Below are 26,895 nucleotides of genomic sequence, written 5' to 3'. Positions count from 1 at the left end.
CTGAGTTTGGAAAAGCTAGTCCATTTTGTGTTGTTTGCATTTGCGGTACCCAGGAAAACACTAAGATAACTAAACTTACTGCAGTAATCATTTCACAATATATGTAACTCAAACCATTATGCTGTACACCTTAAACTTATACAGTGCTGTATGTCAATTATATCTCAGTAAAACTGGAAGAAACAAAACTCTAATAAACTCTATCTTCTGCTTTTCATATACTTTTTCTGACTTGCAGAGTGGATGACTGCAATAACGTTAACTGGAAGAAAAATTGGCTAAAATTTGATAGACTTTCCTCCTAGCCTTTTTCCCCCCCTAGGAAATTGATATTTACACTGTTTAATTGCCTTCTATAATTGATCACTGTTTCTTCCCACATAACTTCAATAAACTATAGGAATTGAATATTTGTTAACATAATATGAAAGATATGTGAATGGTGTATTTTGAATTTTAAAGAACAGTGAGGTGATTCAATAAATGGTATTTGAACAAATATACTATTGGGGGGGAAAAGAAACCTCATGGCAACACATCAAGATACACTGCAAAAGAATTAAAGATTCATGGAAGGAAGGAAGGGAGGGAGGGAGGGAGGAAGGAAAGGAAGGAAGGAAAGGAAAGTAAGAAAAAGGAAGAAAGAAAGAAAAAGAAAGAAAGGAAGGAGAAAGAGAGGGAGGAAGGAAGGAAGGAAGGGAGGGAAAGAAAGAAGAAAGAGAGGGAGGGAGGGAGGGAGGGAGGAAGGAAGGAAAGAAAAGAAAGAAAGGAAGGAAGAAAGGGAGAGAGAGAGGGAGGAAGGAAGGGAAAAGAAGGAAGAAAAGAAACCTAGTTCCATTGACATGCCTACTTGCCAAAATTTATTTGTAACCCTAAAAATCAATACTTGCAGTGCTCTTGTGGTCATTTATGGACATGTACACAGCAATGAAAAATCTGAAACCCTTGCAGTACATTTGGTCCATGCCAAATATCGAGGCTCTTGCTATTTGGTACAGATCATTTGGCGTGGACCAAATATGCTCATGGACATTTTGGGTAGGACAAAATTTCAAGGACCATTGGCATGGACCAAATGTCTTATGGACATTTTTTGTCCTTTTTGTTGGTTATTTCACTTGTTTAAAATGGCCCCCAAGTGTGGTGCTCAAGTGCTGTCTAGTATTCCAAAGTGCAAGAAAGGTGTGACATGCCTCATGGAAAAAAACATGCGTGGGATGAGCTCCATTCAGGCAGGAGTTACAGCGCTGGTGACCTTGTGTTCAATATTAATAAATCAACAATATATATTACATAAGGTATCTTTAAACAGAAACACACAAAAAACAACATTTGTTGATCAGGTGACAAAAATGTTGTGACCAGAGGCTCACAGGAACCTAACTGTATTCCCCCAGGAGCGGTGGTCCAGTATTTGCTAATTCAGTGTTTGTGGTGACTTGATACAACAGAAGTACCGCAAATAACAGGAGTCAACCATACGTATCCCCTATGACCACCCAACATTATATATTTACCTCCTTGTTTAGAAGGCAAATTACTAAAAGGCAAGAATTTCCTTTTACTTATTTATTTTTATTGCCTTATGTCTGAGGTTTACAACAGTGCTTGGCACTCAGCAGAAATCTAGAAATAGTTGAATAAATAATTAATAACAAGTAAAGGATGGATAAGCAATTCCTCAAAGAAACTCAACTGGCCAATAAAGTTACAGAAAATATTCAACCTCACTAATAATCATGGAAATGTAACCAAAACCAGCCAAGGTTTTTTCCCCCTTCAATGCTACTACCTGGTGTTGGTGAGGGTTCAGCAAAGCCATGCAAACAATCATTAAGAGACTGTAAAAAAGTGCATATTCTTTGACCCAGAAATTCCACTCCCAGAAAGTAAAACTTGGATCTGTGAAAATTTTTATCAATAAGGATAATTAACAATAACAAAACAATACAAATCACCTCAAAATATAAATTGGTGAAACAATGGTAATACACACAATGTAACATTATATAGCTATCCAAAAGTTGTCAAAAACTAAGATGGAAAAATGCTCATTAAACATTAACACAGATCATTAACAAATAGGTACAACAGAATCTCATATTTATGTCTTAAAGTCTAAATGCATAAAAATATGAAAATGTTTGCAGTAGTTATTACCACCAAGTGTTAAGATGAATGCTCCGAAATCTTCTTGGTGTTTTCCTGTATTTTCCCAGTTTTTCCTTACAATAAACATGACTTTTTACTTTTGCAATCAGAAAAAAAGGGAGGAGGAGGTTTGGGAGTAATTTTGACAAATCATTTTTGCAGTACTGAGTCCCTAGCAAAGTATTCTCCCCCAAGACTGCCACCTTCAAACCTTAGTAACTCTGCTACTAACTCAAATCACTACAGCAGGGGTGCTGTTTGGGCACCCAAACTCTAAATGAAGCTAGAGGTAGAACATATGTTAAGTTCAAGCACGGTAGTAACCACTCTATACTCAATCCCAGCTCTACAACTTACTAGTTCTGTGCTGTTTCCTTATCTGTTAAAAGTGATAAGAGTACCTTGCTCATAGGAATGCTGAGGTTTAAATGAATTAATGTTTCATTTACAGTAGAATCCAACATAGGCAAGCCTTACATGCACTGCTATTTCTCCCAAAATATAACTGTTAGATGGTGTCCCACTTTGGTTACAGAAATAAATGTCTTGGGGGAGAAAGATGATACTTATAATGTAAACTCTTAGCACATCAACACAAAAATAGGTTACTTTTTCCAGTTACAGATCATTTTTTTGATCACCTAACATTATATAAAGTTCTAGTAACAAGTTTCCTGCCATCTTTTGTAAAGAGAGAAAGAGGAAACAAGTTGTATGAGGGGAGCTTACATTCTACACCACTCTACTGGTAGAAGAGACAGGCTTAGGCTCTTAAGTAAGATCACAAAACCATTAGCAAAACAGTCATGTGTTCACGTATCATATACAATGACTTAAGTTTGTATCAACTAGTGTTTTGCCTGAACCAACATAACTAAAATTTAAAATGTAGAAACTTAATGTACCCAACTGTACAAACTGCCAGAAACTATAAACTACTTTTCATTTTTAACATTTTGAAATCCTCATTCTCCTACAAACACAAAATGAAGCCAACAAGGAGAACAAATTCTTCATCATTTAAACTTGTGAAACAGATCATATGCTTTGTGGGCATAACCAAAGGTAAAACCTTCAGTAGATTACATTTTGTTCATGACAAGGCCAGTGTGTAAACACTACCTAAAAACATAGTTAATTTTTCCAAGAGTAATAATAAATATTAACCTAAAAAGAGTTAACAAGCATTCAACAATTCTCAAACAGATAGTCATCAAAATGAGGGAAGTCTAATGTGTCACTTGCTAAAGAATTTAATGCGGAAGTAGAAAAAAACTCATCAAAAATATCAGTCTTCATGGGATTTTCCGAGTTCAATGTCGTAACATAGGCATTATTTGTGAGTGAGTCTGGCTGAACTTGGCATTGATTTTTCTTGGTAGGGCTGCAGTAATTATGGTCCTGTCTCAGATGTATGTCTTGGGGAATATTGTTTAATTCATTAGGTACTGGTGCTGGGATATGATTATCTCCCATTTCTAAGTATCTAAAATCAGCCTCCTCATTTTCTGAGAGCTCTGTTGAAACAACAGTTGTAGGGGACAGTAATTCTGCTAAGATTTCTTCATGAGTTTGACTACTGTATGAGGAAACACTAGGAACTGTGGCGCATCCAGATTTACTATCGGCAATATCAATTTGATGTTGTAGTTCTTTTAACAAGTCTTCTATTGATTCACAATCATTTGGAGATTCACAATCATTTGGAGATCCACAATGGGACATAGGTTCTAAATTTTCACTTGGAAGTGTTCCATTTGGGGGGGAAGACATAAGGGCAGCTAATTTCTTCTTTTTTGCCTTAAGTTTTTTAAGAAGTTTTAGACGAAGTTTATGAATCTGACCCTCAACTGAGTCTCCATGGTTTGCTGAAGAAACACCATTTTCATTTCCATGAGAATTGTGGTTGAGGTGAGCTCCATATGAGGCGTTTTCACATTTCTTCAAAACTTCCAAATCACCATAACCATTAGCAGGGAGAGAAGCTGTGCTGACTGGTGATGGATGGCTTGGTGCAGGGTTACTAACTGGAGGAGGCTTACTTGCACACCTATGAGCTTCCCTGGATGCCCAGTTACCCTTTTGTTTTGTACCTTTAGTTTTAAAGCCACCAAAATTACTTGCCCCCTTAACTGGAGGCTGCAAATCAGTCACAGTGTTTCTATTATGAGCTGAAACACGAAACGGCATAAAAGGAACACCCTTGCTTAGTAAGCCTTTAACCCAGCTTCCCACAAATGGTTTTTTCTGATTTTCTTTCAGAAATGGATTCTGTGACGGCTTAGCTGTTATGGTTTGAGAAGATGCTGCAGTTTCTTTTTCCTTCAAATCAGACACCTGAGATGTAACATGCTGTTCTGGTTTTAATTTCTCAGTTTTTGGTAAAAGAAGTTGTTTCGATGGAGCATCCTTCTCTAGGGCAACTGTACCCTCAGTTTCTACTGACTTTACTCTCTGTGTAAGGTCAGTAGCACGAATATCATTCACAGGCTGAGTAACTACAGTATCTTCTGTATTCAGCTGTACTGATGGCACATTTGTCTTTACAAGTTGAGATGAAAAGCTTAAATCCACAAACTGGTCTTGGGTAAGCTCGTCCTCGCATGGAGCCGATACTAAAGAAGCCATTAGTGACTCCTGAGATTGCAAAGTATGTGTTTTGACAACCCCTGCATTCTCTGCCACAGGTTTATTTTCTAATAAAAAACCTTCAGAGTTAACCTGTATTTCTTCAAATGTCAAAGGTGAAATACTCTTGTCGACCAAACCTTTCGGACCTGAAAATAAATGGTGCTCAGAAGTTACGGCTTCATCCTGTGAAAGAGTATTAGGAGCAACGGACACATTTGTGGGGTGAGTTCCTGAGGACATTTCAGCTGCAGCAACACCACCTACAGAACACAATGCTGGAGATACTTGATTCTCATCTCCGAAAGCGTGTTGATCATAAGTCTTTTTAAGTGGGCAGCAGGCAGGTGCTTTATCTGTCGTTTGGGATGTTTTTCTTTCCCAGATAACAATATGCATCTCTGAAGCAGGAACTTGAAATTTCTCATGCCTTTCAGACCATGGGCCTTTTAAGTCATCACATTCCAGCCAACTTCCTGGGGGATGGGGAAGGAAAGTGAAAGATGTTAGACATTCAAAAAAACCACCATCCTGGGTTAACTTTCTTCTGGCCTTTTTAACCGCTGTATCACTGGATATCCACCAAAGGAGAATGCTTGAAAACATGGCCTATCCTTATGTCACCATTTTTCTCTGCCAAATGTTAGAAGTCCTTATTCGGATAACAAAAGTTATACACTAACATCCAGAAATGTGAGAAATTGAGGTAGTGTTTACTCTTTTCTAAAATGCCCACAAAAATCAAGACAGAAGTATCTTTAACTTCTGGAACTTAGAAATACAGTACAGTATCACCTAATATATCTAACAATATTAGAAAATAGATTAAGTTTTTCATAATACAATGAATTTTCAAGATAAATGAAGCTTGTTAACTCAAATGCCAACACTTAATTCAATTCTTATTTTATTTCTTTTTGGGGTTAGAAAAAGAAGCTTAGGTTTTTAGGTGTCTGCTCTTATTTTATTTCTGAGCTCCTGTTTTCTCATTTGTCAAGTAGGAATGAGATGATGGATGAAGGGAAAGAGGTTAATGTCCCTCTACACACCAAAAAACCCCAAACAAAACCATCTGTTACGTTTATGTGGATACACCCTTATAAACTATCTGAACCCATCACTTTGTATCCTATACCCATTAAAACTTTGAGAATATTTTCTTTGCCTAGGTCAGTGGTTCTCTACCATACATACACATTAGAATCATCTGATCAATATTTAGGCTGAATTCTCAGAGACTGATTCACTGGTCTAGGAGAGAGCCAGGATGTTTTTTATAAGCTAACCATACAATTTTCATATGCTGTCAAAGTTGGAAACCATCTAACCTCTTCTACCTGAAGCAGACTTTTCATACTCTAGAATGCAATAAAAAAGTAAAATAAATTTTTTCAAAGTTTTTTTATGTTATTGAACACCACCCCAAATTCTGAAGTAGGGTAAAACTTTAAGGTAATAACTATATTTATAACATGAGTTTCAATTTGCAAAGTGCTTTTATAAACACGTTATTGTGTCATCTAACCAAACCATCCCCAGGAAGAAAACATCAAATATGAAAAATTTCTTAACAACTGTAAATGGAAAAATAGAACAAAATCAAAGTGACCCCTTATCAATGAACTGATATAACACTTTAAGGAGACTGAGTTATCTTGTCTAAGACAAAGTGAACATCGTGAGGGGAAACAAACTCAATAATAAACCACATTAAATATACAGAAGGGAAAAAGCAAAATTCATGAGCTGTACTAGTTAACCTTGTATTGAAAAGCTTAATTATTTAAATAAAGGCTTTACCTTGACTGTAGCTGTTAGCAAACTATGGATTTCAGATATTCTATTTCACAGTGAGAGAAGGTTACATAGTCTGCAATGTCTAATAGTCTTAGAAATAGATGTTTACTTTTACTTATATTACTAACAATTGCAAACTCAGCAAAACTTATTTTATTTTTGTTCTCAACTAAAAAACCTCCAGAACAATGCACTTTCTTTTTAAAAGAAATACAAGGTTATAGATCTAAAAACTCAAAATTGCCACCATTTTTTATACTGAACATATATGACTCATATAATAAAAAATGAAAGCAAAGGCATTAAGTTAAAAATAGCAAACTGTAAAGCAACGGTAGTATTATCACCTCAATCTCTGTCTAAAAAAGAAAGACACATATGCATGTGTATACCCATAAATATGCTAATATAAATAAGCAAAGTTAAAAGTTAGGAGTGATTCTAAAGCATAGTGACAGAATAGAGGAGAGGGGCGGAACAGTAACAGGCAAGGACAAGAAGAGAGAAAAAAGAGCCAAGGCCAAGTCTGTCTTAAAAGAACAAACTACAGTTTAGTCTCCATGCCTATTATTGTAAAAGAAAAACGTTTAAACACTTACCATCAGCATCTAAAATCCATGTTATAAAATGATTATTTGCTTGGTACTGAATTACCGAAGTTATTTGATAAAGACAGCCTTCAGAATGAAATGAATAGTGCTGCAAGTCATTATGCGGTAAGCCTTCCACAAAGTGCAACATGAATATGAGAGAGACTCTGTGGGAGAGAAAGGTAAAAGAAGTCAAACAAATGTAATACCATGTGTCTGGTTGTACAAAAGATGGTCTAAAGTGAGTAAGTCACACATAACATTTTCAAGGCCAACTGCACTGATTTTTCTTGAGAACCTCCAGATGTGTGCCTTAATTAGAAATGGAGAACTCACTCTAAGAAGAATGTAACAGTAAACCCTTCTCAGAATGGTATCACTGACAGTTGGAAGCCATCATGCAATAAGGCTCTAACACAGACCATTAAACAAAAATTGCTCTGTGAGCCGCGATGCTGCTTTGGCTTAAAGAAGATCTCTCGGAAACTACTTCACAGAATCAAAAGAAAAAAATCCAGACCTTTGAGAATTCTCCTTGGCATCAAGTGCCCAAATTAATTGCCTTTGTTAGATGGGACAGGTGATATGTGAAACAAAATAACAAACCTAAGATATTCAAACAAACATTTAAAAAACCCCAACATGCTAATGCTTTGGCCTATTTCTCTCAGTTTTCTCAGGAAGTAGAGAGACCCATCAAACTAAATTTTCTACTTACAAAAAGTTTATTTGTGAGGAAGTAGAGAAGAAAATACAACATGATGGTTGATTTACTATAAACTTCAAGACATCCATAATTTCAAAGATACATTTTATTATTACAGTAACATAACAAACCAGAAAATAGAACCCAGAATAGGCCTCAAATAATTAAATTTAACAAAGCTCTCAGGATTTACAAAAAATGTTGAATACCTCTTCCCAATATTTAAACAGCTGTCAAAACTTACTTAGCTTACCAAAATTTATTCAGCTGAAATAAACTTGAATCAATGTCCAAAATGAAGATTATTCAAACTGATGAGAGATAATTTGTAAATTATCCCTTGTCAATCTTTCTGTTAGAGAATAATCAAGTCTTTAAAACTTAAGTACCAATAAATAAAAAGTCCTGCAAAACCGTCCATAACACTAAATTCTCATTGTTTTTTGCCACACATTGATCTGAGATGCCACTGATTATATAAAATGTACCATTATGAAAGAAGACTGCCAATTAAACTATACCATGCCATCGACTTTTAGATGTATTCCCATTTCAAACATGTTAAAAGGTGAAACTGTGCCTCTGCATCAGTGATCCACAGTAAAACCAGAGATTTATTCTCACAGCTGGACAGGCAGGCTTCAGGCCTCTTCAAGTACTAATATTTAGTTCTTTTGGCCTCAAATGTTACCTTTTCAATATATTTGCTGAGGCTAGTTATAAAACATTCTCTTGTTGATCCCTAGACTACACAATCTTACTAGTTTCTATGTGAGTTTACGCGTGGAAAATGTTCAATAGGCAGCATTTATTTCTTAATGGCATAATTTTAAAACAGTACAACTTAGAAACGTTGGCTTCTTGGAGTCAACAAAATAAAGCATAGGCCTCCTCCTTTTCTAGTTTATTTTCCTTTCTACGTCTCCTAAACCCTAAAAGTCACGGTATTTTCCTACCCATAATTCCAGCTTGTCTCATTTCCAGCCTCTCAGGTGAGGGTTGAAGTTTACCTCTAGCTTGGCAATAACAGATTTTGTTCTCACACTTCTTCCTACCCACAGTACCCTGAGTGTCAAAGACAGTGCTCAGAGCTGAAGAGAGCAAGTCAGGTTCTGACTCAACCATAAAAAACTGGATGGGACAGGTTAACAGAACTGGAACCAAGAGTCACAAGAGATTTCAAGCTACAATCCATTTGTACTCACCTCCCTAACATGAGATTCAACTCCTCCTATTATAAGGATCTACCCTCAGGAAGAGAAGAAAAAATAGGAAAGAGAGAAAGCAAGCACAAGGTAACTGTGCTAACTGCCCTGCTATGCAAGTCAGCAGGGCACACTGAGTCAGCTCCACAAAAAGTAGCCAGTCTTGTGCTAATGGCCTGGAGTACAAGTTTTTGATTTTCATCCAACTAATGTAACATAATCATTCATATTTTAGAAAAAGAATATTTAACAATGTGCACATATGTACTTCTGAACTGTAATAATGTAGGCTTTAGGCAGAAAAAAATCTGCAAATGTAATTTTTAAACCTCATTACATTTTAGATCTATTATACCATTGTTTGAATTTGCAATATGACAAAAAATGAAAAATATGAGTAAAATTAGGTATAATTCAAAGAATTAGAATTCGTTCATGTTAATTGTAAAAAAGAAAATACATCTTTAGAAAAAATTCAACCGTTCAGGAATTCCCTGGCTGTCCACTGGTTAAGACTCCATGCTTCCACTGCAGGGGGTGTGGGTTCAATCCCTAGTTGGGGAACAAGAATCTCACATGCTGCGTGGCCAAAAAAAAAAAAAAAAACTCAACTGTTCAACAAAGGTTTACAAACTGTGTTTTCTGAAGGTGGTTCAAGGATCTCACAAATAATGAAATATTTCCTGCCAAACAATGAAGACTTAAATTAAGAAACATAATTTTAACTATTTTTTATATCAGTATTCCATCCAAAATTTGTAGGGGAGAGTGTACTTTATCTGTTTTTAAAAAGTCTGAAAATCATTGTATTAGACAGTTTAACAAAGCTCTCTCTATAAGCACAGAGCAGAAATGTCTTATTTCCATTCTCCCTACTCCCCTATCCTTTAGAAATAGTTGTTGAAAAAACAGATCATTGTTAAAACTTTAAGTAAGTGAGCTTTTCAAATGACAATCCAGGATAGTGTATGACCAGATTCCTAAAGGAGATCGTGGCAGTAATGAGAGGTTCATTTCAAGAATCTGTGAAGTAAAATTAAATCACATTCTAAGTCTATGTCACCATGCTCTGGATATAATTCCTAAACAATTTACTCAAATTTACTTAAAGAAAAGTAGCAGATTTGGACTCACCAGATTTATCAATGGACTCTTTTTCCAATGGGAACATATAGAGATGGGGATTACCTGAGACAAGGTGTTCAGGGAACACTATTAGTTTTTAGAATGCTACAAGATTGAGTTATGCACGATATCATGATGGACCCAATTACTTTTAAGTTATCCCTAAAAGCTATATTAAATTTGCTTCTAAATTCCATTAGATACCAACAATCAAGTTACACAAATTTCAAAGTAAAAAAATTACCAGGGACTTTATATACCTTGTCTTTTAAAATTTAAGTGAAATTTTACATACTAGTTCAATTTACTTTTGAATACAGCCAATGTCCAAATTATAAATTCTGCTTTTAAGTTGGCCCATTCATTAGAACGCTAAACACATTTCCCATTGAAACACTGTCTGGATACATTTCCAGATCAGAGCATGAATCTTTAATGTAAGTAAAGCAACATATTTGTATAATTAAAAATTATATGTTGCAATACAACAAATTAATTGATCAAACAAAATAGTAGTGAGTTTATCTTCAATGTTAGGGCTTGAGAAAAAGCACTATACACTGTGATAATGATATATACCAAAAAGCCTCCAGTGACTCAATGACCCAGGGCAGGACGACAGACTTCCACTCCTGCCGCCCTTCTAATTCATCACTAAGGACAGTACTTCAAAAAAAAAGGATTCCCTGGGAATTCCCTGGTGGTCCAGTGGTTAGGACTCTGTGCTTTCACTGCCGAGGGTGTGGATTCAGTCCCTGGCTGGGGAACTAAGATCTCACAAGCCATGCAGCACAGTCAAAAAAATAAAAGGGTGGGGTGGGGGTGGGGATTCCCTCAAGACTTAAATCTCAAAGCTTGGACCCCAGACAGCCTATGGACTTTTGGTTAAAGATATCTCCACTGTCTCCCCAATCAAATGCTATCAAATGATAGTAAAGGACAAGAAAAGGTAATAAACCAAAAGGACAAAAAAAGGGAAAGGAGACATGGGCAAATGAGAAGACAATAAATACTTAGAAGACAAAAAGCAAACAGAAATATGGTAACTTAGCAGAATGAATGAAGTGATGAAATGACTGCTACAGAGTGGGGATACTGATGAGAAGAGCTTATATGCCCCCAAAGAACCCCTAAAGACTCAATATTGATAGGCAACAGATGCTGAAGAAGGTAGGGGTAAGGCCCTGGGCTGAATACTGAGATAATGACCACAAGTGTGTATAAAGAAGACTCCCAGGACTTCCCCGGTGGCGTAGTGGTTAAGAATACGCCTGCCAATGCAAGGGACACGGGTTCGAGCCCTCGTCCGGGAAGATCCCACATGCTGCGGAGCAACTAAGCCCGTGCGCCACAACTACTGAGCCTGTGCACTAAAGCCCACACGCCACAACTACTGAAGCCCATGCGTCACAACTACTGAAGCCCACCCGCCTAGAGCCTGTGCTCCGCAACGAGAAGCCACCACAACGAGAAGCCCGTGCACCTCAAAGAAGAGTAGCTCCCGCTTGCCGCAACTAGAGAAAGCCCACACGCAGCAACAAAGAACCAACGCAGCCAAATATAAATAAATAAAATAAATAAATTTTTAAAAAAAAAAAAAAAAAGAAGACTCCCAAGCAGCAGACCCAGGGAGGAACCAGTATAGATTAGAACCCTGGAGAAGGATAAAAGGTAGCCAGAAGAGAGGTTTCCAGAAAAAAAGGGGGAGGAGAACTTAAAAAACTGTGAAGCATTTGAGTGTTTATATAACAAAGTAAGTGAAAACACAGGCAATTAATAATTCCAGGAAAACTAAAGAGTTATAAAAGAAATGAAACATAACCACATATCCTGCTTGGCTGGAGAGGGAATATATGCATATTCATAATAAACAATAGGTACTGAAGCACTGATTTAACCAAAAATGTAATCATATTGGAAGGACAGGGAGAGGTTAAATAGAGATGGGGCCCAGGTGTTGGTGTAAGAGCCCTTAGTCCTCAACTACTATAAAAGAAGACTATATAAAGGTGGAATAAGTACACTGTTTTGAAATCTCAAAGTAAATACTACCGTAAAGGTTTAAAAAGCAGGTGCCTGGGGCTTCCCTGGTGGCGCAGTGGTTAAGAATCCGCCTGCCAATGCAGGGAACATGGGTTCAAGCCCTGGTCTGGGAAGATCCCACATGCCATGGAGCAACTAAGCCTGTGTGCCACAACTACTGAGCCTGCACTCTAGAGCCTGCGAGCCACAACTACTGAGCCTACGAGCCACAACTACTGAAGCCCGGGCACCTAGAGCCTGTGCTCTGCAACAAGAGAAGCCATCGCAATGAGAAGCCCACGCGCCACCACAAAGAGTAGCCCCCGCTCGCTACAACTAGAGAAAACCCGTGTGCAGCAGCGAAGACCCCATGCAGCTAAAAAATTAAATAAGTGAATAAATAAAATTAAAAAAAAATCAGATGCCTGGAGATGGGGTAGGAGTGGCACTGCTCTTTTTTCCTTTTAAGTCTTGGCACTATTAGATTAACTGAGAATTTATTACTTGGATGATAATAAACCTTTAGGAAAGATTCTAAGAGGTTTCTTGGCACATCCAAGGGCATCAGGAAAAGGTTAAGAAAAGGTTAATGTCACTGGTTCTTTATTACATCAAATTAAACCTCAAAACATTTCCTTTATGTAGAGATAAGGGCAACTGAAAGCAAAGGTTAAAGAGGAGGTATGTGTGTGAGTGTATTAACAAAAGAGAGACAAACTGCCTAAAATGGAATTTACCTGTGAGTTTTTAAAGATATGGGGCTTCTGATAACACTGGAAAAGATAATTCTGATCAGTCCTCCCACTGAGGAAAAAATAGAAGAGCTGGCAAAATATAAAAATGATACATCTGCTCAAGGGCAGTAGAAAGCTTACAAAAGGATGAAGAATTAGCAGGCCGAGGTCTGGAAGAAGAGGGAAATTCAGACAGATGAGCCTATGGCTCATCTTTGAATCATCTTAGTTCTTGAAATTAGATTAAGGACATTCCAGAATTCTAATGACTCCAGGCACTTGGCAGAGGTGAGAAAGATGGAAGTTTAATATCCTTAAAGAGAGAAAAAGGCAAAAGAAGGTAAGACAGTAGGACAGTGGGGTCAGACAATCACCCTAAGTCAGCTCTGCAGTGGTATGTCGCCTGAACAGCTTGCTTATTGGCCAGAGTTCCTGATAGAGAGAATCATTTTGGCAATTCACAGACATACATTAACTCAAACTTCTGAAAGTAGGATGTAGTCATCACTTTCAATTCTACGCATGAAAAAAAAAAAAGTAAATCCACACTTCATTTTGTTCTAAAAATAGTAGCGCAATTTAAACTCACTTTTCTAATACCATTTTTCTTATCTGTGACTTATTGTTGCAATTATTACATGGACCAAAATGGGCAGCATTAACTGGGTGCCACTCAGGGATGACGTTTGTAAAGGTGACCAGATTCTTCATACATCTATAAAAAAAGAAGACAAAACTCTGATTAAGTTAAATACATTCATGTTAACTCAATCAACACCTAAAATAAAAGGTGCTTTCCTTTATTTGTTTATTCATACTTTTCTATTCCCTCAAATCAATGTAACAATGTTCCTCCCGAACCCTACTCTAGTAAAGCTCTCATAAGGACTCTCCACATTAATTACCTGTAGTTTTTCAGCTATGAGATGAAGAAAATGTTAAGGCAGAGTGTCTCAAGAGCAGTACCACTGCTATTTTGCACTGGGTTATTCTTTGCTGTGGGGCACAGTACTCTGCATTGCTGGATATGTGGCCTCATCCCTGGCCTCTACCCACTAGATGCCAGTAACAGCCTCCAGCTGTAGCAGCTAGTTATCTCCAGACGTTGCCAAATGTCCCATGGGACAAAAACAGCCCCCCAAAAATATTTTTCTCAAAAAATAGTTGAGAACCACTGTTCTAAGGCTTTCAAATTTATTAAGAGCTCATCCCTTACTCAAAAACTTCACATTCTGGCTATCCATTATTGACAACCTAAAACAAAAAGGGGCGCTTACAAATATATACAATCAGGAAGAGAGACAACTTAATTATCTTCATCCTTAAAATATAAGAATATCAGCTGTGAAAGAATATTGTTTTCACAGTTTACACAAGTTCTCAATTTGCACTTCAGCCTGAATACTTGATAGCAATAGGCATCTAAAAAGATGATCTTTACAGATGCACACTGTACCTCAACTAGATTCGCTTTAGTAATATCTTGAAAAGAGCAATTATTTATTATCTAGGAGACACCACCTTCTTCTCTAAACAGTAACAAATACTGGTAAATCATAAGTGAGATAAGCACAGGCCGTTAAAAATAGATCAGGGAAGCTAACATTTTAAAAGCAAAGCCACATAGAGGTATCAACAAATACACTGATTATATTTCTGCTAAATTCTTAGTTCTCAAAGATAAACGTGAAGTAAAGGCTCCTATTTTTTAGTTAATAAAAGGGAGTTTGACTCAGCAAATAAGTGTTAATGCTCCACATGACATCTAACATTTCTGAGCACTTACTATGTACAAGTCACTGCGCTAAGCACTCATGTACCAAACAAATCGAAGCGGCACGTACTATTCTTTTTTTTTTTTTTTTTTTTTTTTTTTGCGGTACGCGGGCTTCTCACTGCTGTGGCCTCTCCCGTTGCGGAGCACAGGCTCCGGACGCGCAGGCTCAGTGGCCATGGCTCACGGGCCCAGCCGCTCCGCGGCATGTGGGAACCTCCCAGACCGGGGCACGAACCCGTGTCCCCTGCATCAGCAGGCGGACCCTCAACCACTGCGCCACCAGGGAAGCCCTACTATTCTTATCTCCATTTTACAGATGAGGAAAGTGAAATACATCAGATGATAAATGACAGACTTGAGATAGGAATTCAGGGAGTCCAAGTCCAAAGACCATGTTTTTAACTGCCTCCAGAACATATCTTCTAAATTAAGTAAAAGCTGTTCAACTGGCACTAAAAACAGCAACACAAAAATGAATGAGTTTGCTGGGTATTCTCCCACCAGATTAAGTGAAAATAGGTTTAGTAAAATGCCACTTCATTTGAGCTTTTCCTCTATAACTCCTTTTACTTTTAGAACAAAGAACTTAAAAAAAAAAAAAGAAAAAGGCAAACCCAAGTGGTTGGTGGCTTCTGTGCCTTGAGCTCTCAGAGTTTTTTCTATACAGCTCCAAAATGCACTTATCACCTTGTATTCAAAGCCAACAGATCAAAATAATGACTAAGTCACTGGTCCTCTATTATGTTCATATGTTATTTCCCTAACTAACTGGTCTGAATTTGGCCAGAATAAAGGTTACTTCTGTTAAGTTCCTGGCACATCGGATACGCTCAATGAAAAGCTGTCAAACAACTGAGATGGGGATTTTGGAAAAGCTATAATGAAGCTGATTTTAATCATCAGACTTGTATATGTTATTTATATTATTTAAAATCCAGGTGGTGATTAGGCAGTATACCACAGTGAGCAGGAAAGTCTTAGAGAACAGAAAACCGAAGCCTGAATTTTGCCATTTACTAGCGTGTCACCTTGGGCATCAGTTTAACCCCTTTAAAGCTTCAGTTTTCACATTGTCAAATGAGGAGAAAGTCAGATAATTTACAGAAATTAATGACAGAAGACCTAGAAGCAGGTATTTGTTCTCATACTCACGCAAAATTATTTAAGTCCTAGGTATGAGTGAAATGCTAATTCTTACTCTGTTCTAGTACTTTCGAGCTAACTGGTGAAAAAACAAATGTTTCCTGGTTCTGTAGCTTGGATTCCCTAGAGTGTTCTCTCAGTCTCAGCTCTCCTCAACTGATCCCTAAATACCTAAAAATAATCTCAATTAAGATAATGCATATCTAAAGCAATACTTTTCTCTCATAGTTTTACTTAATAACTTGGAGAGACTCCAAATTTTCTAGTTTACTAATAGTTGACTTTCAGAAAAGAGGAAAGGCCAGCCAGCCAGAGACTTTCTCATATATGGAGAAAGTGAGGGTATCATGCCTGATGAAGTTTCTCTCCCTGACTCCTCTTCTAAAACCTAATTTCCCTCCTTATTTATGTGGTAGGTGTATGGAGGCAAAATAAATTTGCAGCTTCTTTCTTCTCCATGCTCCTCCCAAGTACCAATCTCAGGGTCATGTACAACAGTCATGATCCCTCTAATCCTCACCTAGAGGCATCAGGGGAGTAGAAAGGACGGCTGGGACGGCTCACGTGTGGAAGGCTGATGGAAGGTGATGGCTGGTCTTTCATGGGACTAAGGGAAGGAATGGGAAAGCGTAAGTCACCTCTGAGGACCGCTACCAGACTCTGGGAGCCTCAAATCAAGTTTCCATGATGTTAAAAACAAGCAAACAAAAGCCCTAGTCCCTAATATTGGAATAAACAAAACACACATAGTTTTTCAAAGAATTCTAAGAGGTATTCTGACTCGGCAGGGAATCCAGAGGGGAGGGGAGGACAGGGGAACACGCTACGTTCCCATTTGTCCCCCTTCCCACTAAAGAACTTCTTAAGAAAATGCCTTCTAGTAATCTATCAAACCATTTTTTTTTGTACTCTTCTAGTATGAAGAAGCAAGCAAATTGCAATTGCTGAGGCTCAAAATTTTCCTTTTAACCTTAATGGTGGAAAAACGTCAATATATGGTGGGAAATTTTATCAAGGGTAGAGGGAGCAGTGCTACAAGTGGAAGCAAGTTTTCTTCAAATTTTATTACTTGGAGCCATTTTCAATAGAATGAATCCATTTTAAAAAATAGAAAAACTAACCTGTTTTGATATTTGTGTCCACACTGTGAACATTCAAAATTCCAAGAAAAAGAATATGTGAAGAGCTTCTCAACGTGGGGTTCTGTTTTTAAGAGCAGGGGAAATGCAAACACAGGGCTTTCCATATCACCTTGAAGAAGAAACAAAAAATTATTGCTCATAATTAACTGAAAAAAGATAAACCAAGAGTACAAATTGTTGTCTTTTCTCACTATATTCACAGTGTGAATATATGTGAATATGTATGTACGACAGAGTAAGTTATTCACAGTTGGGCAAGGGAAGTTTTCAAAGCATTTTCTAAAAATGTCCATCATAAAGATTTAATTAACACTCAGTATCTTTCATTCGTCTTGGTGGACACTTATGAAAACTTCTTAAGACAAAAGATAGAAAAGGCTCAATACTGTCTCCTCAGATCTTTTTAGGTTTTCTCAGGGAAAAAATATCCTCAGAACTATAACAGCCCTAGAGTATTATAAAAACAAAGCAAAAATATATACAGGTTTGTTTGGTACAGATACTAAAAGTAATATGACTGGTGACACTGTACGATAATAATTTCAGAGCTGGACAAAACCATTAAAAAGCCATCTCTATTCTGACTCTCTTGTTCTACATGTGGTGAGGGCATGACAAACCAGGCTTAGAGGACCAGATTCAAATCTCCAGACTCCTTACCTACTACTCTTCTTAATCTTTTAACAATTAAAATTAAATGTCAACAACTTTAAGGCTAAAGAAGATCTGAATTTTGTTGTCATTAAAACAAAAACCCAACTGTGGATTCTGTTTTCCAATTTAGAGACCAGCAAGCAAGTTAGTAGGAGGATTTATATTCTCCTCTTAACATTCATCCTCCAATTGGTTTCTCTCCTTCCTATCCTCCAGGGAGCTTAGATGCTGCCTTACTGATTTGGCCTGAGAAAGAACCCGAGTCCTTCTAGCCTCTCCGTCCCCTGGGACAGTCTCACTTCCGTGGTTCAGTTCTCCCCCTGGCCTGGAACTACAGTTGCCTGGAACACAGCCAGGAGTCACCTTGGCAGGACCAAAAGGCAGAACAGTGGGTTTTATTGCCTAAGCACACTCTATAAATGTCGGTGGTCACAAAGGCTATTTTAATAGTCACCTTTGTGGTATAGTCCCACAGCTATTTTTGTACAAAAAACATAAAACAAAATTTTTTTTTTTTTTTTCTTTTTGCGGTACGCGGGCCTCTCACTGTTGTGGCCTCTCCCGTTGCGGCGCACAGGCTCCGGATGCGCAGGCCCAGCGGCCGTGGCTCACGGGCCCAGCCGCTCCGCGGCATATGGGATCCTCCCAGACCGGGGCACGAACCCGTGTCCCCTGCATCGGCAGGCGGACTCTCAACCACTGCGCCACCAGGGAGGCCCCAAAATATTTTTTATAAACAGAAATAAATACAAATCAATCCCCTAAAAATGAACAGATGCAACATCAGACGCATAAACAGTGCACAGTGTAACGTGAGTTTGTAATCCGTTATCAGCCTTTAAATGCTGACTCTATTGTAACTAAGTATTAAGTGAAAAAGCAAATAATTTATATTTCATGACGACATAGAATCTTTAGGTCTGAAAATACATGAAGTTTTCAATGAATCAAAATATCATGAAAGAGCTCAAAACACAGTTAAGTAAGTTACATGATTACAGATCATTTTAGATAATTTACATAGCTCCTAAATTGATCTTAATTATTTTTCCTTGGATTATAAGTTTTATGGGTATAAAGCATCCTATTAGAGAACATATAATGCCAATACCTAATTCTAATTTTTAGAACCTCCAGCCTAAATTCGTTAAGTGGTTTATTGATTGATTGATTGACTTATGGCTGCGTTGGGTCTTCGTTGCTGTGCTCGGGCTTTCTCTAGTTGCGGCGAGCGGGGGCTACTCCTCACTGCGGTGCATGGGCCTCTCATTGTGGTGGCTTCTCTTGTTGCGAAGCACAGGCTCTAGGCTTGCGGGCTTCAGCAGTTGTCGCACACGGGCTCAGTAGTTGTGGCTCGCGGGCTCTAGAGCACAAGCTCAGCAGTTGTGGTGCACGGGCTTAGTTGCTCCGTGGCATGTGGGATCTTCCCGGACCAGGGCTCGAACCCATGTTCCCTGCATTGGCAGGTGGCTTCTTAACCACTGAGCCCCCAGGGAAGCCCTAGATAAGTGGTTTCTTTGCCTGTAGTACCTTATCGCCAACTCCTACCCAACTACAGATCTTCCTCATCTTATGATAGGGTTAGGTCCCAATAAACCTTTATGCTGTAAGCTGAAAATATCATTAAGTCGAAAATGCATTTAATACACCTAACCTACTGAATATCACAGCTTAACCCAGCCTAACTTCAATGTGCTCAGAAAACTTAACATTAGACTACAGTTGGGCAAAATCATTGAATACAAAGCCTATTTTTAAATAAAGTATTGAATATCTCATATAATTTATTGAATACTATAATGAAAGTGAAAAACAGAACGGTGGTCTGGGTCCAGCATGGTTGTAAGTGTATCGGTTGTTTACCCCATGACTGCATGGCTGGCTGGGAGCTGCAGCTCACTGCCACTGCCCAGCATCACAAGTATCATACCACTTACCACTAGCCCAGGAAAAGATCAAAATTCAAAGTGCAGTTTCTACTGAATGCATTTATCTCTTTAACATCATTGTAAACTCAAAAAATCAAAAGTCAGACCATTGAAAGATGGGGATCATCTGTACCTAGTTTGCATATTTCCCTAAAGTACCTTCGTTTACTACCAGGATGCAAACCTTTCAGGGACTCCTTGCTGTCTAGCTATTCAAGTTTCCTCTTCTGTTAATTTCTCATTAATGTCTTCTGGCCATTTTTCTATCAGTTTTTGTCTTTTTTTTTTTTTTTAACTGATGTACAGGAGTTCTTTGTAAGATATCCTGGGTATTATTTCTTTGTTCTATCTTTGCCCAGAGGTTTTAAACTTTAATGTAATCACAGTCACCAATCTCTTCTTTTATGTATCTTATTTAGGAAATTCTTCCCCACTGAGTGGTAAAATATTCACCTATATTTTCTTCCAAAGTTTTACAACTCTGCTTTTCATGTTTAGGCTTTTAAATATGCTGAAGTTTCTTTCTAATTATGGTGTGAAGTAGGGATCTAATTTTCCCCCTGTATCAGGAAACTACTGTCCCAAGCACCGTTTCCTGGATGGCCTTTTCTTTCCCCACCTACCTGCATCAGTACCTCCATCATGGTTATGAAGTAACCAAACGGGGAGGGTTCTGAGCTGGACTTTCTATTCTGTTCTAGTGGTCTGTCTATCCTTACACTGGTACACAACACTCAAAGGCTAACTTACTCTTTACACTTACATAAATAAGTAGAAACCATAACAATAACAGCTTTTTCCTTTTTTTAAAAAAAGAAAGAAATATACACATTAGAGGGAAAGAAAACACCAAACTGAAGATAGTAGTTACCTTTGTGGGGAGGTAAGGAAGAATTGGGGAAGAGTACAAAAAGGGCTTCAGTTGTATTTGTAATGTTATATTTCTTAAACTGTGGGGAGGGAGAGCAGAGAGGACAGTTTACAATGCGTTTTTTAAAAACAATAATCAAAACGAGGAAGTAGCTGGCCGACCTTAAAAATTTAACAAACATTCTGGGTCAATACAGATTCCACTTCTCTTTCTTTAGTACTTTAAAATACACGTTAATATTCAGAATGAGGACACATACGTTATAAGACTCTAAAGTGCTCCCTGAAACAAAGATTTCATTAGTAAGATCTTAGCCTCTAATGCAGCACCTCTCACTGCTGACTGAGTAGTACAAACACAAATGAGAGGATTCTACTGGATTGGAGGAGCTGTATGCATGCCCAATGGCTATGAGTGCACAAATTTACAAATCCCAGACCCAAGGTAGCAATGGAGCAAGACGCCACCTTGTAAATACAATTAGCAGGGATAAGAAGAGTGATGATTCAGACTGGGGAAGAAACCACTCTTTAATTCAATTGGGAACTGGAGTAGGGAACCTGAATAAAACATCTCAGGTCACTCTAGGAGGGAAATGATACCTGCAAAATGCAACACGGGAGCCCCTCAGTCTACACTCTGGCAATCTTATGAAAAAGGTTCCTTTGAAATGAGTATCCACCCAACAGATCAGTGATCGGGGGTAAGGAAAGGGGCTGACCATAAAGGAGCCAGGGGAATATTTTCATGGTGATAGAACTGTTCTATATTTTGATTGTGGAAATGGTAACACAACTGTATACATCTGAAAAGGATTTTACTATATGTAAATCATACTTTGATAAAAAGAATAAAAGAATATTCATCCCATCTGAGATCCCACCTGATGATGAATTAGAATAGCCCTTCAGTCCTAGAGGAGGCAATGCCAAAGATCTGGCATATGGAAAATCAGTTTATAAGAACAGAGTAAACTTATATATGTAGGAGTTCATAAAAAACAAAATAGTAGGGCTTCCCTGGTGGCGCAGTGGTTGAGAGTCCGCCTGCCGATGCAGGGGACACGGGTTCGTGCCCCGATCCCGGAAGATCCCACATGCCGCGGAGCGGCTGGGCCCGCGAGCCATGGCCGCGGAGCCTGTGTGTCCGGAGCCTGTGCTCCGCAACGGGAGAGGCCACAGCAGTGAGAGGCCCGCGTACAGCAAAAAAAAAAAAAAAAAAAAAAAAAAAAAAAAAAAAAAAAAAAAACAAAATAGTAAAACTAGGGGACAAAACTGTGGGACAAAGAAATAGGGGATACAACCATGCAAAAAAGACACTGCTTCCAGCTACACTATCTGGGTCTGATGAAATAAATGCCACTTGTTGAGAGAAAAACTTGAAGGCATTGATATTTTACATAATTTAACAGGAGTATTACACTAATAGGAGTATCATACATTCAGCTACTACAACACAATGTTAATTGAAGAGTTAATACAAGGATAAAGAGAGGGACTTCCCTGGTGGCGCGCTGGTTGGGAATACGCCTACCAATGCAGGGTTCGAGCCCTGGTCCGGGAAGATCCCACATGCCGCGGAGCAACTAAGCCCGTGCGCCACAACTACTAAAGCCTGCATGCCTAGAGTCCGTGCTCCGCAACAAGAGAAGCCACCGCAATGAGAAGCCCACACACCACAACTACTGAGCCTGCAAGCCACAACTACTGAGCCCACGTGCCACAACTACTGAAGCCCGCGTGCCTAGAGCCCGTGCTCCGCAACAAATGAAGCCATTCAATGAGAAGCCCGCGCACTGCAATGAAGAGTAGCCCCCGCTCGCTGCAACTAGAGAAAGCCCACATGCAGCAACGAAGACCCAACACAGCCAAAAATAAATAAAAATTTTAAAAAATAGACTTCAAAAAAAAGGATAAAGAGAAATATGGTAATTCCCTGGCGGTCCAGTGGTTAGGACTCAGCTCTTTCATTGCTGGGGCCCTGGGTTCAATCCCTGGTCGGGGAACTAAGATCCTGCGAGCCGTGTGGCAGGAAAAAAAAAAAAAGATAAAGAGAAATAAAACATAAAGAGAAATAAAACAAAAGGCACCCCCTCAAAAAAATAATCACTACCAGCTCCTTTTTGCAATACAAAAAAATTTTATAAAGACCTGGAGACTCTAGCGCCCCTGTTCCACTCGGCTCCCAGAGGCCAAAAGACAATTCATAAAGGACAAAGCGGGTCTCATTCTTATGCCCTTTTTAAAAGTAAGAAAACTTTCCCAAAAGGTCATCAGGATATATCTCCTCATATTCCATTGGCTAAAATTGTACCATATGTCCATTCCTAAACCAATCACTAGCAGGGGAAATAGAATTACTATGGTTGGTGTAGACCAGAGATTCTCAACCCCATCCGTCCATAAGAATCACATGGAGGCTTCTAAAAATTACTGATACTTGAACTACATCCTCAGATTCTTATATAATGGGCCCCCAGCACTAGTTATTTACTTTTAAACTTCCTAGGTGCTTTTTTTTTTTTTGCGGTACGCGGGCCTCTCACTGTTGTGGCCTCTCCCGTTGCGGAGCACAGGCTCCGGACGCGCAGGCTCAGCGGCCATGGCTCATGGGCCCAGCCGCTCCGCGGCATGTGGGATCTTCCCGGACCGGGGCATGAACCCGTGTCCCCTGCATCGGCAGGCGGACTCTCAACCACTGCGCCACCAGGGAAGTGCCCTAGGTGCTTTTTTAATGCACAGTCAGTCAAGGTTGAAAACGCTGGAGTAGTCTACTGGGGGACAGTATTGGGAAAGCAACTGAGGGTGTACCCCGTGAGTATTCAGCTGGGTCTGAGAACTGCATCCACGCTGAAGGGGTGGGACACATGCCGGCATATTTATATAGAACACCTCCATCCACGAATGATTTAACCAGTGATGAAATGATCAGATTCCAAGAATCTGATCATCCCAAGTAGTAAAACAGTATTTTATTTCCTTTTGATATAAGTATGTCTTTATGGTAGATGAGTAATACAATTAAATTCCATAAATTACTTACCTAATGTACACCTAAGCTGAGGCTGAAGCCTAATAAAAATATCATCTCTGACTTCATTCAGACAGGTCTCTATCTTTGCAAATATTTCAGAAGGAAGTTTTTTACAATCTCCATCTGATAATAGAATACAGAACGTTATCAATTTCTCATCAACCTATTTCTTTCTACAGACAATTAAGACATTACCAAAATGAAAGTTTACCAGAGTCAACAAATTTTGCAGAGACAAAAATGGAAAATACAAAATTCCTTCATTCTTCTTCCTCTCTCTGTGGTATACCATATATTCCCTCAGTGTGTGTGAACAGCACAATATCATTAGTACCAACTGCCTGGCTCAACATCATTCTGCCTGAGTAAAATCTCAGTGCAAGTCTTTCTCATCCAAATAATCACAGGCCTAGCTAAAGAGCCACACTTTCAGATAGTTTGCCCATCTCTGAAACAGCTGAAGCTCTCTCTTTTCATGAAATTATTACTTACGCTAGAGGCAAAATCTAACCATTTAATCCTCTCTGTTTAACTTTTACTGAACTTAACTAGATCACAGGAGCAGACAAATTTATAAGGAGTCTCAATAAAGTCATGATTATTTCCCAATGAAGGGTCTTCAATGACATCATCGCATTTCATACAATTCTACATTCTGCTTTTTTTTTTACACAAATCTGCTTCATTAAAAAATTTGCAGGCTAGTAATTACACTCTGACTGAACCATAGTTTTATTAGCCATTCCCTATTGCTGGACATTTAAGTTGTTTCTTTTTTTACTATTATAAATATTATCACGTTAAACATCTTTGGGCACACACCTGTCCATGTTTTTCATCATTTCTTTAGGGTAAAAGTCCTCAAGATGCAATTACTCTGGCAGGAAACTACCTAAGTTTAATAAGAAAATTATTTTGAATAAAAACCGCCATATGCATCTGACTCTAGTTACTTTTAAGCTACAAACAGATCTTTTCACTCAAATCTCTTATGAATAAATAATTCATACAGCCTGATCACACTCTGCTTATATGTTTCACCATGAAAACATCTGGAGTCTTCTGTAATATGAAGTAAGCATTAACCAGAATTTTTGTTATTTGACCACACTGAAGAAAAGAGAAAACTTACAATCCAAAGTAATGTAGCTTGAACAAATGTAATTACAACTATATTGTAAAAACTACAATTATCTTGTAAAAAAGTAATATAATATTAAAATAAAAAGTTAATACTAATTTAATATTCAAGTCAAAATTTGAATGAGGTATATTCTTCTACAACAACCAACTGTCAACAACTCAGTACTGGGGTTTCTATAATTATAGAAAACAGAAATAAAGAGAAAAGGTGAAAGCAAATATGCTTGTGAGAAACTGAATTTTAAAATTGCAAAAAAATTCAATCTCAAAGAAACTCAAATGGAAACAAAATATTTTTTATCTAAAAAACTTACAACTTTTTAAACGTTTCTATGCAAAGGTGATTAGAGTGTTCTGGGATGTTTATTTCTACATATGAAAATGGAATTATTATGTTGGTATAACCCTTCCGGAAAGCCATTTAGAAAGACTCTTTTTTTTTTTTTTAAAGGATCCCCAAGGGGATCCCCTTCTTTTTTTAAATATAAATTTATTTATTTTATTTATTTACTTTTGGATGTGTTGGGTCTTTGTTGCTGTGCATGGGCTTTCTCTAGTTGCAGCCAGTGGGGGCTACTCTTTATATAAATATAAATATTTTAACATCCCTTCTAGGGTATAATCAGCAATAGATTCAAAGAATACACGGATATCTGCCATGGTATTTACACATAATAGCAAAAAAAAAAAATGGTAAGTAGCCTGAATGGTTAACAATGGGGAAACAATGTATAAGAGTATACTAATAAAGTAAAATGTTGCACAACCGAAGTCAAACTGCATAAAGGTTAGGATTCTCCACCTACCAAAACCCCAAAAGCCATAATAATTAAAGAGTATGGCATTGGTACAGAGACAGAAAAATAGTCAACAATGGGGAAACAATGTATAAGATCTATATAAAAGATTGCATGGGGGGCTTCCCTGGTGGCGCAGTGGTTGAGAGTCTGCCTGCCGATGCAGGGGACACGGGTTCGGGCCCCGGTCCAGGAAGATCCCACATGCCGCGGAGTGGCTGGGCCCGTGAGCCATGGCCGCTGAGCCTGTGCGTCCAGAGCCTGTGCTCCCAACGGGAGAGGCCACAACAATGAGAGGCCCGTGTACCACAAAAAAAAAAAAAAAAAAAAAAAAAAAAAAAAAAGATTGCATGATCAAAGTCAAGTTGAATAAAGATGAGGATAGCAAGACCTAAAATGCCCTAATAATTAAAATAGTGTGGTACTGGTGCAGGGACAGATAAAGTGACCAAGAAAACAAAACAGAGTTTAGGAACAGCTGCACACATACGTAGAATGTTATATGACAAAGGGGGCATGGCAGGTCAATTGAGGAAAAAGGTGGAGCTAGGAAAACTGGCTATGCAATGGAAAAAAATGAACTGTTACCACATACCAGACACAATTACCTCCAGTTGAACTAAGAATTTCAATGTAAAAAGCAAAGCTCTGTGACTTCTCAGTGAAAACAGAGGTAAATGACTTTCTGATCTTGGAGAAAGGAAACATTTCTTCTTAAAACCACAGACATTACTAGCTATACAAGGAAAGATTAACAATTTCTGTCATCAAAAGATATCTTTAAAAAAGTAGAAACATGAGATACAAACTGGGAGATTCAGTAACCTGTCTGAATAAACAGAGCAACAAGGACATATAAAAACTCACACAAATCAATAAGAACATGACAATACAACAAACCGGGATAAGACACAAACAGGCTTCACAGAGGGAACAGAGGGTCAATCTACATACAAAGAGCTGTTCAACCTCTTTAAAATCTGGGAAAAGCACATCAAGACCACAAACCATTTTATATCATTCAAATTGCAAAAATCACCACGTGTGAAAAAAACCTACGGAGGAAATATGGATTAGGAAGATCTCTTCTACATTGCTAATGGGAGTAGACTGGTACAACCACTTCGGAAAAAAAACCATTAGCCATTATCTAGTAAATCTGAACTCAGAGCCTATCCTATGGTATATCCAAGAAAAACTCTTGTGCCCCAGGAGACTTGCCTAAGAATAGTCACAGCAGCAGTATTTACAATTGCAAAAAAACAACCCAATGACAGATGAATACATACACTTATGTACTTACAAACTGATATACTTATGAACTGGAAATATTATATAGCAATAAAAATCAATGAAACACAAACACAAGGAGCAGCACAGATAAATCTTTATAAAAAGAAAAGAAAGTCCCAGAAGAAATACTGTACATATGTCTTTTTTTATAAAGTT

The 26,895-nt window shown here is 38.2% G+C and overlaps 1 protein-coding gene across 4 annotated transcripts in view; it reads right to left on the bottom strand.

The window, feature by feature from the left end:
• Positions 1 to 1,565: 1,565 nt before the first annotated feature.
• USPL1 (ubiquitin specific peptidase like 1) overlaps positions 1,566 to 26,895 on the bottom strand; it is a 41,386-nt gene continuing 16,056 nt past the window's right edge. For 2 of the 4 annotated variants that reach the window (XM_082602425.1, XM_082602426.1), the window contains exons 5-10: positions 23,516 to 23,629; positions 17,000 to 17,129; positions 16,399 to 16,485; positions 13,548 to 13,673; positions 7,176 to 7,333; positions 1,566 to 5,255 (exon numbers count right to left, since the gene is read on the bottom strand). In XM_082602425.1, coding sequence (XP_082458551.1) covers positions 3,340 to 5,255; positions 7,176 to 7,333; positions 13,548 to 13,673; positions 16,399 to 16,485; positions 17,000 to 17,129; positions 23,516 to 23,629 — 2,531 coding nt within the window. In that variant the 3' untranslated portion in view covers positions 1,566 to 3,339. The remainder of the gene's footprint in view (positions 5,256 to 7,175; positions 7,334 to 13,547; positions 13,674 to 16,398; positions 16,486 to 16,999; positions 17,130 to 23,515; positions 23,630 to 26,895) is intronic. The other 2 variants (XM_082602427.1, XM_082602428.1) reach the window with 2 other exon arrangements.

This window comes from Mesoplodon mirus (genome assembly GCF_964341445.2).
Source record: "Mesoplodon mirus genome assembly, chromosome: 17".
NCBI classification, from domain to species: Eukaryota; Metazoa; Chordata; class Mammalia; order Artiodactyla; family Ziphiidae; genus Mesoplodon; species Mesoplodon mirus.
Note: the sequence above shows the minus strand (reverse complement) of the source record. Positions and strands in the feature narration are given on the sequence as shown.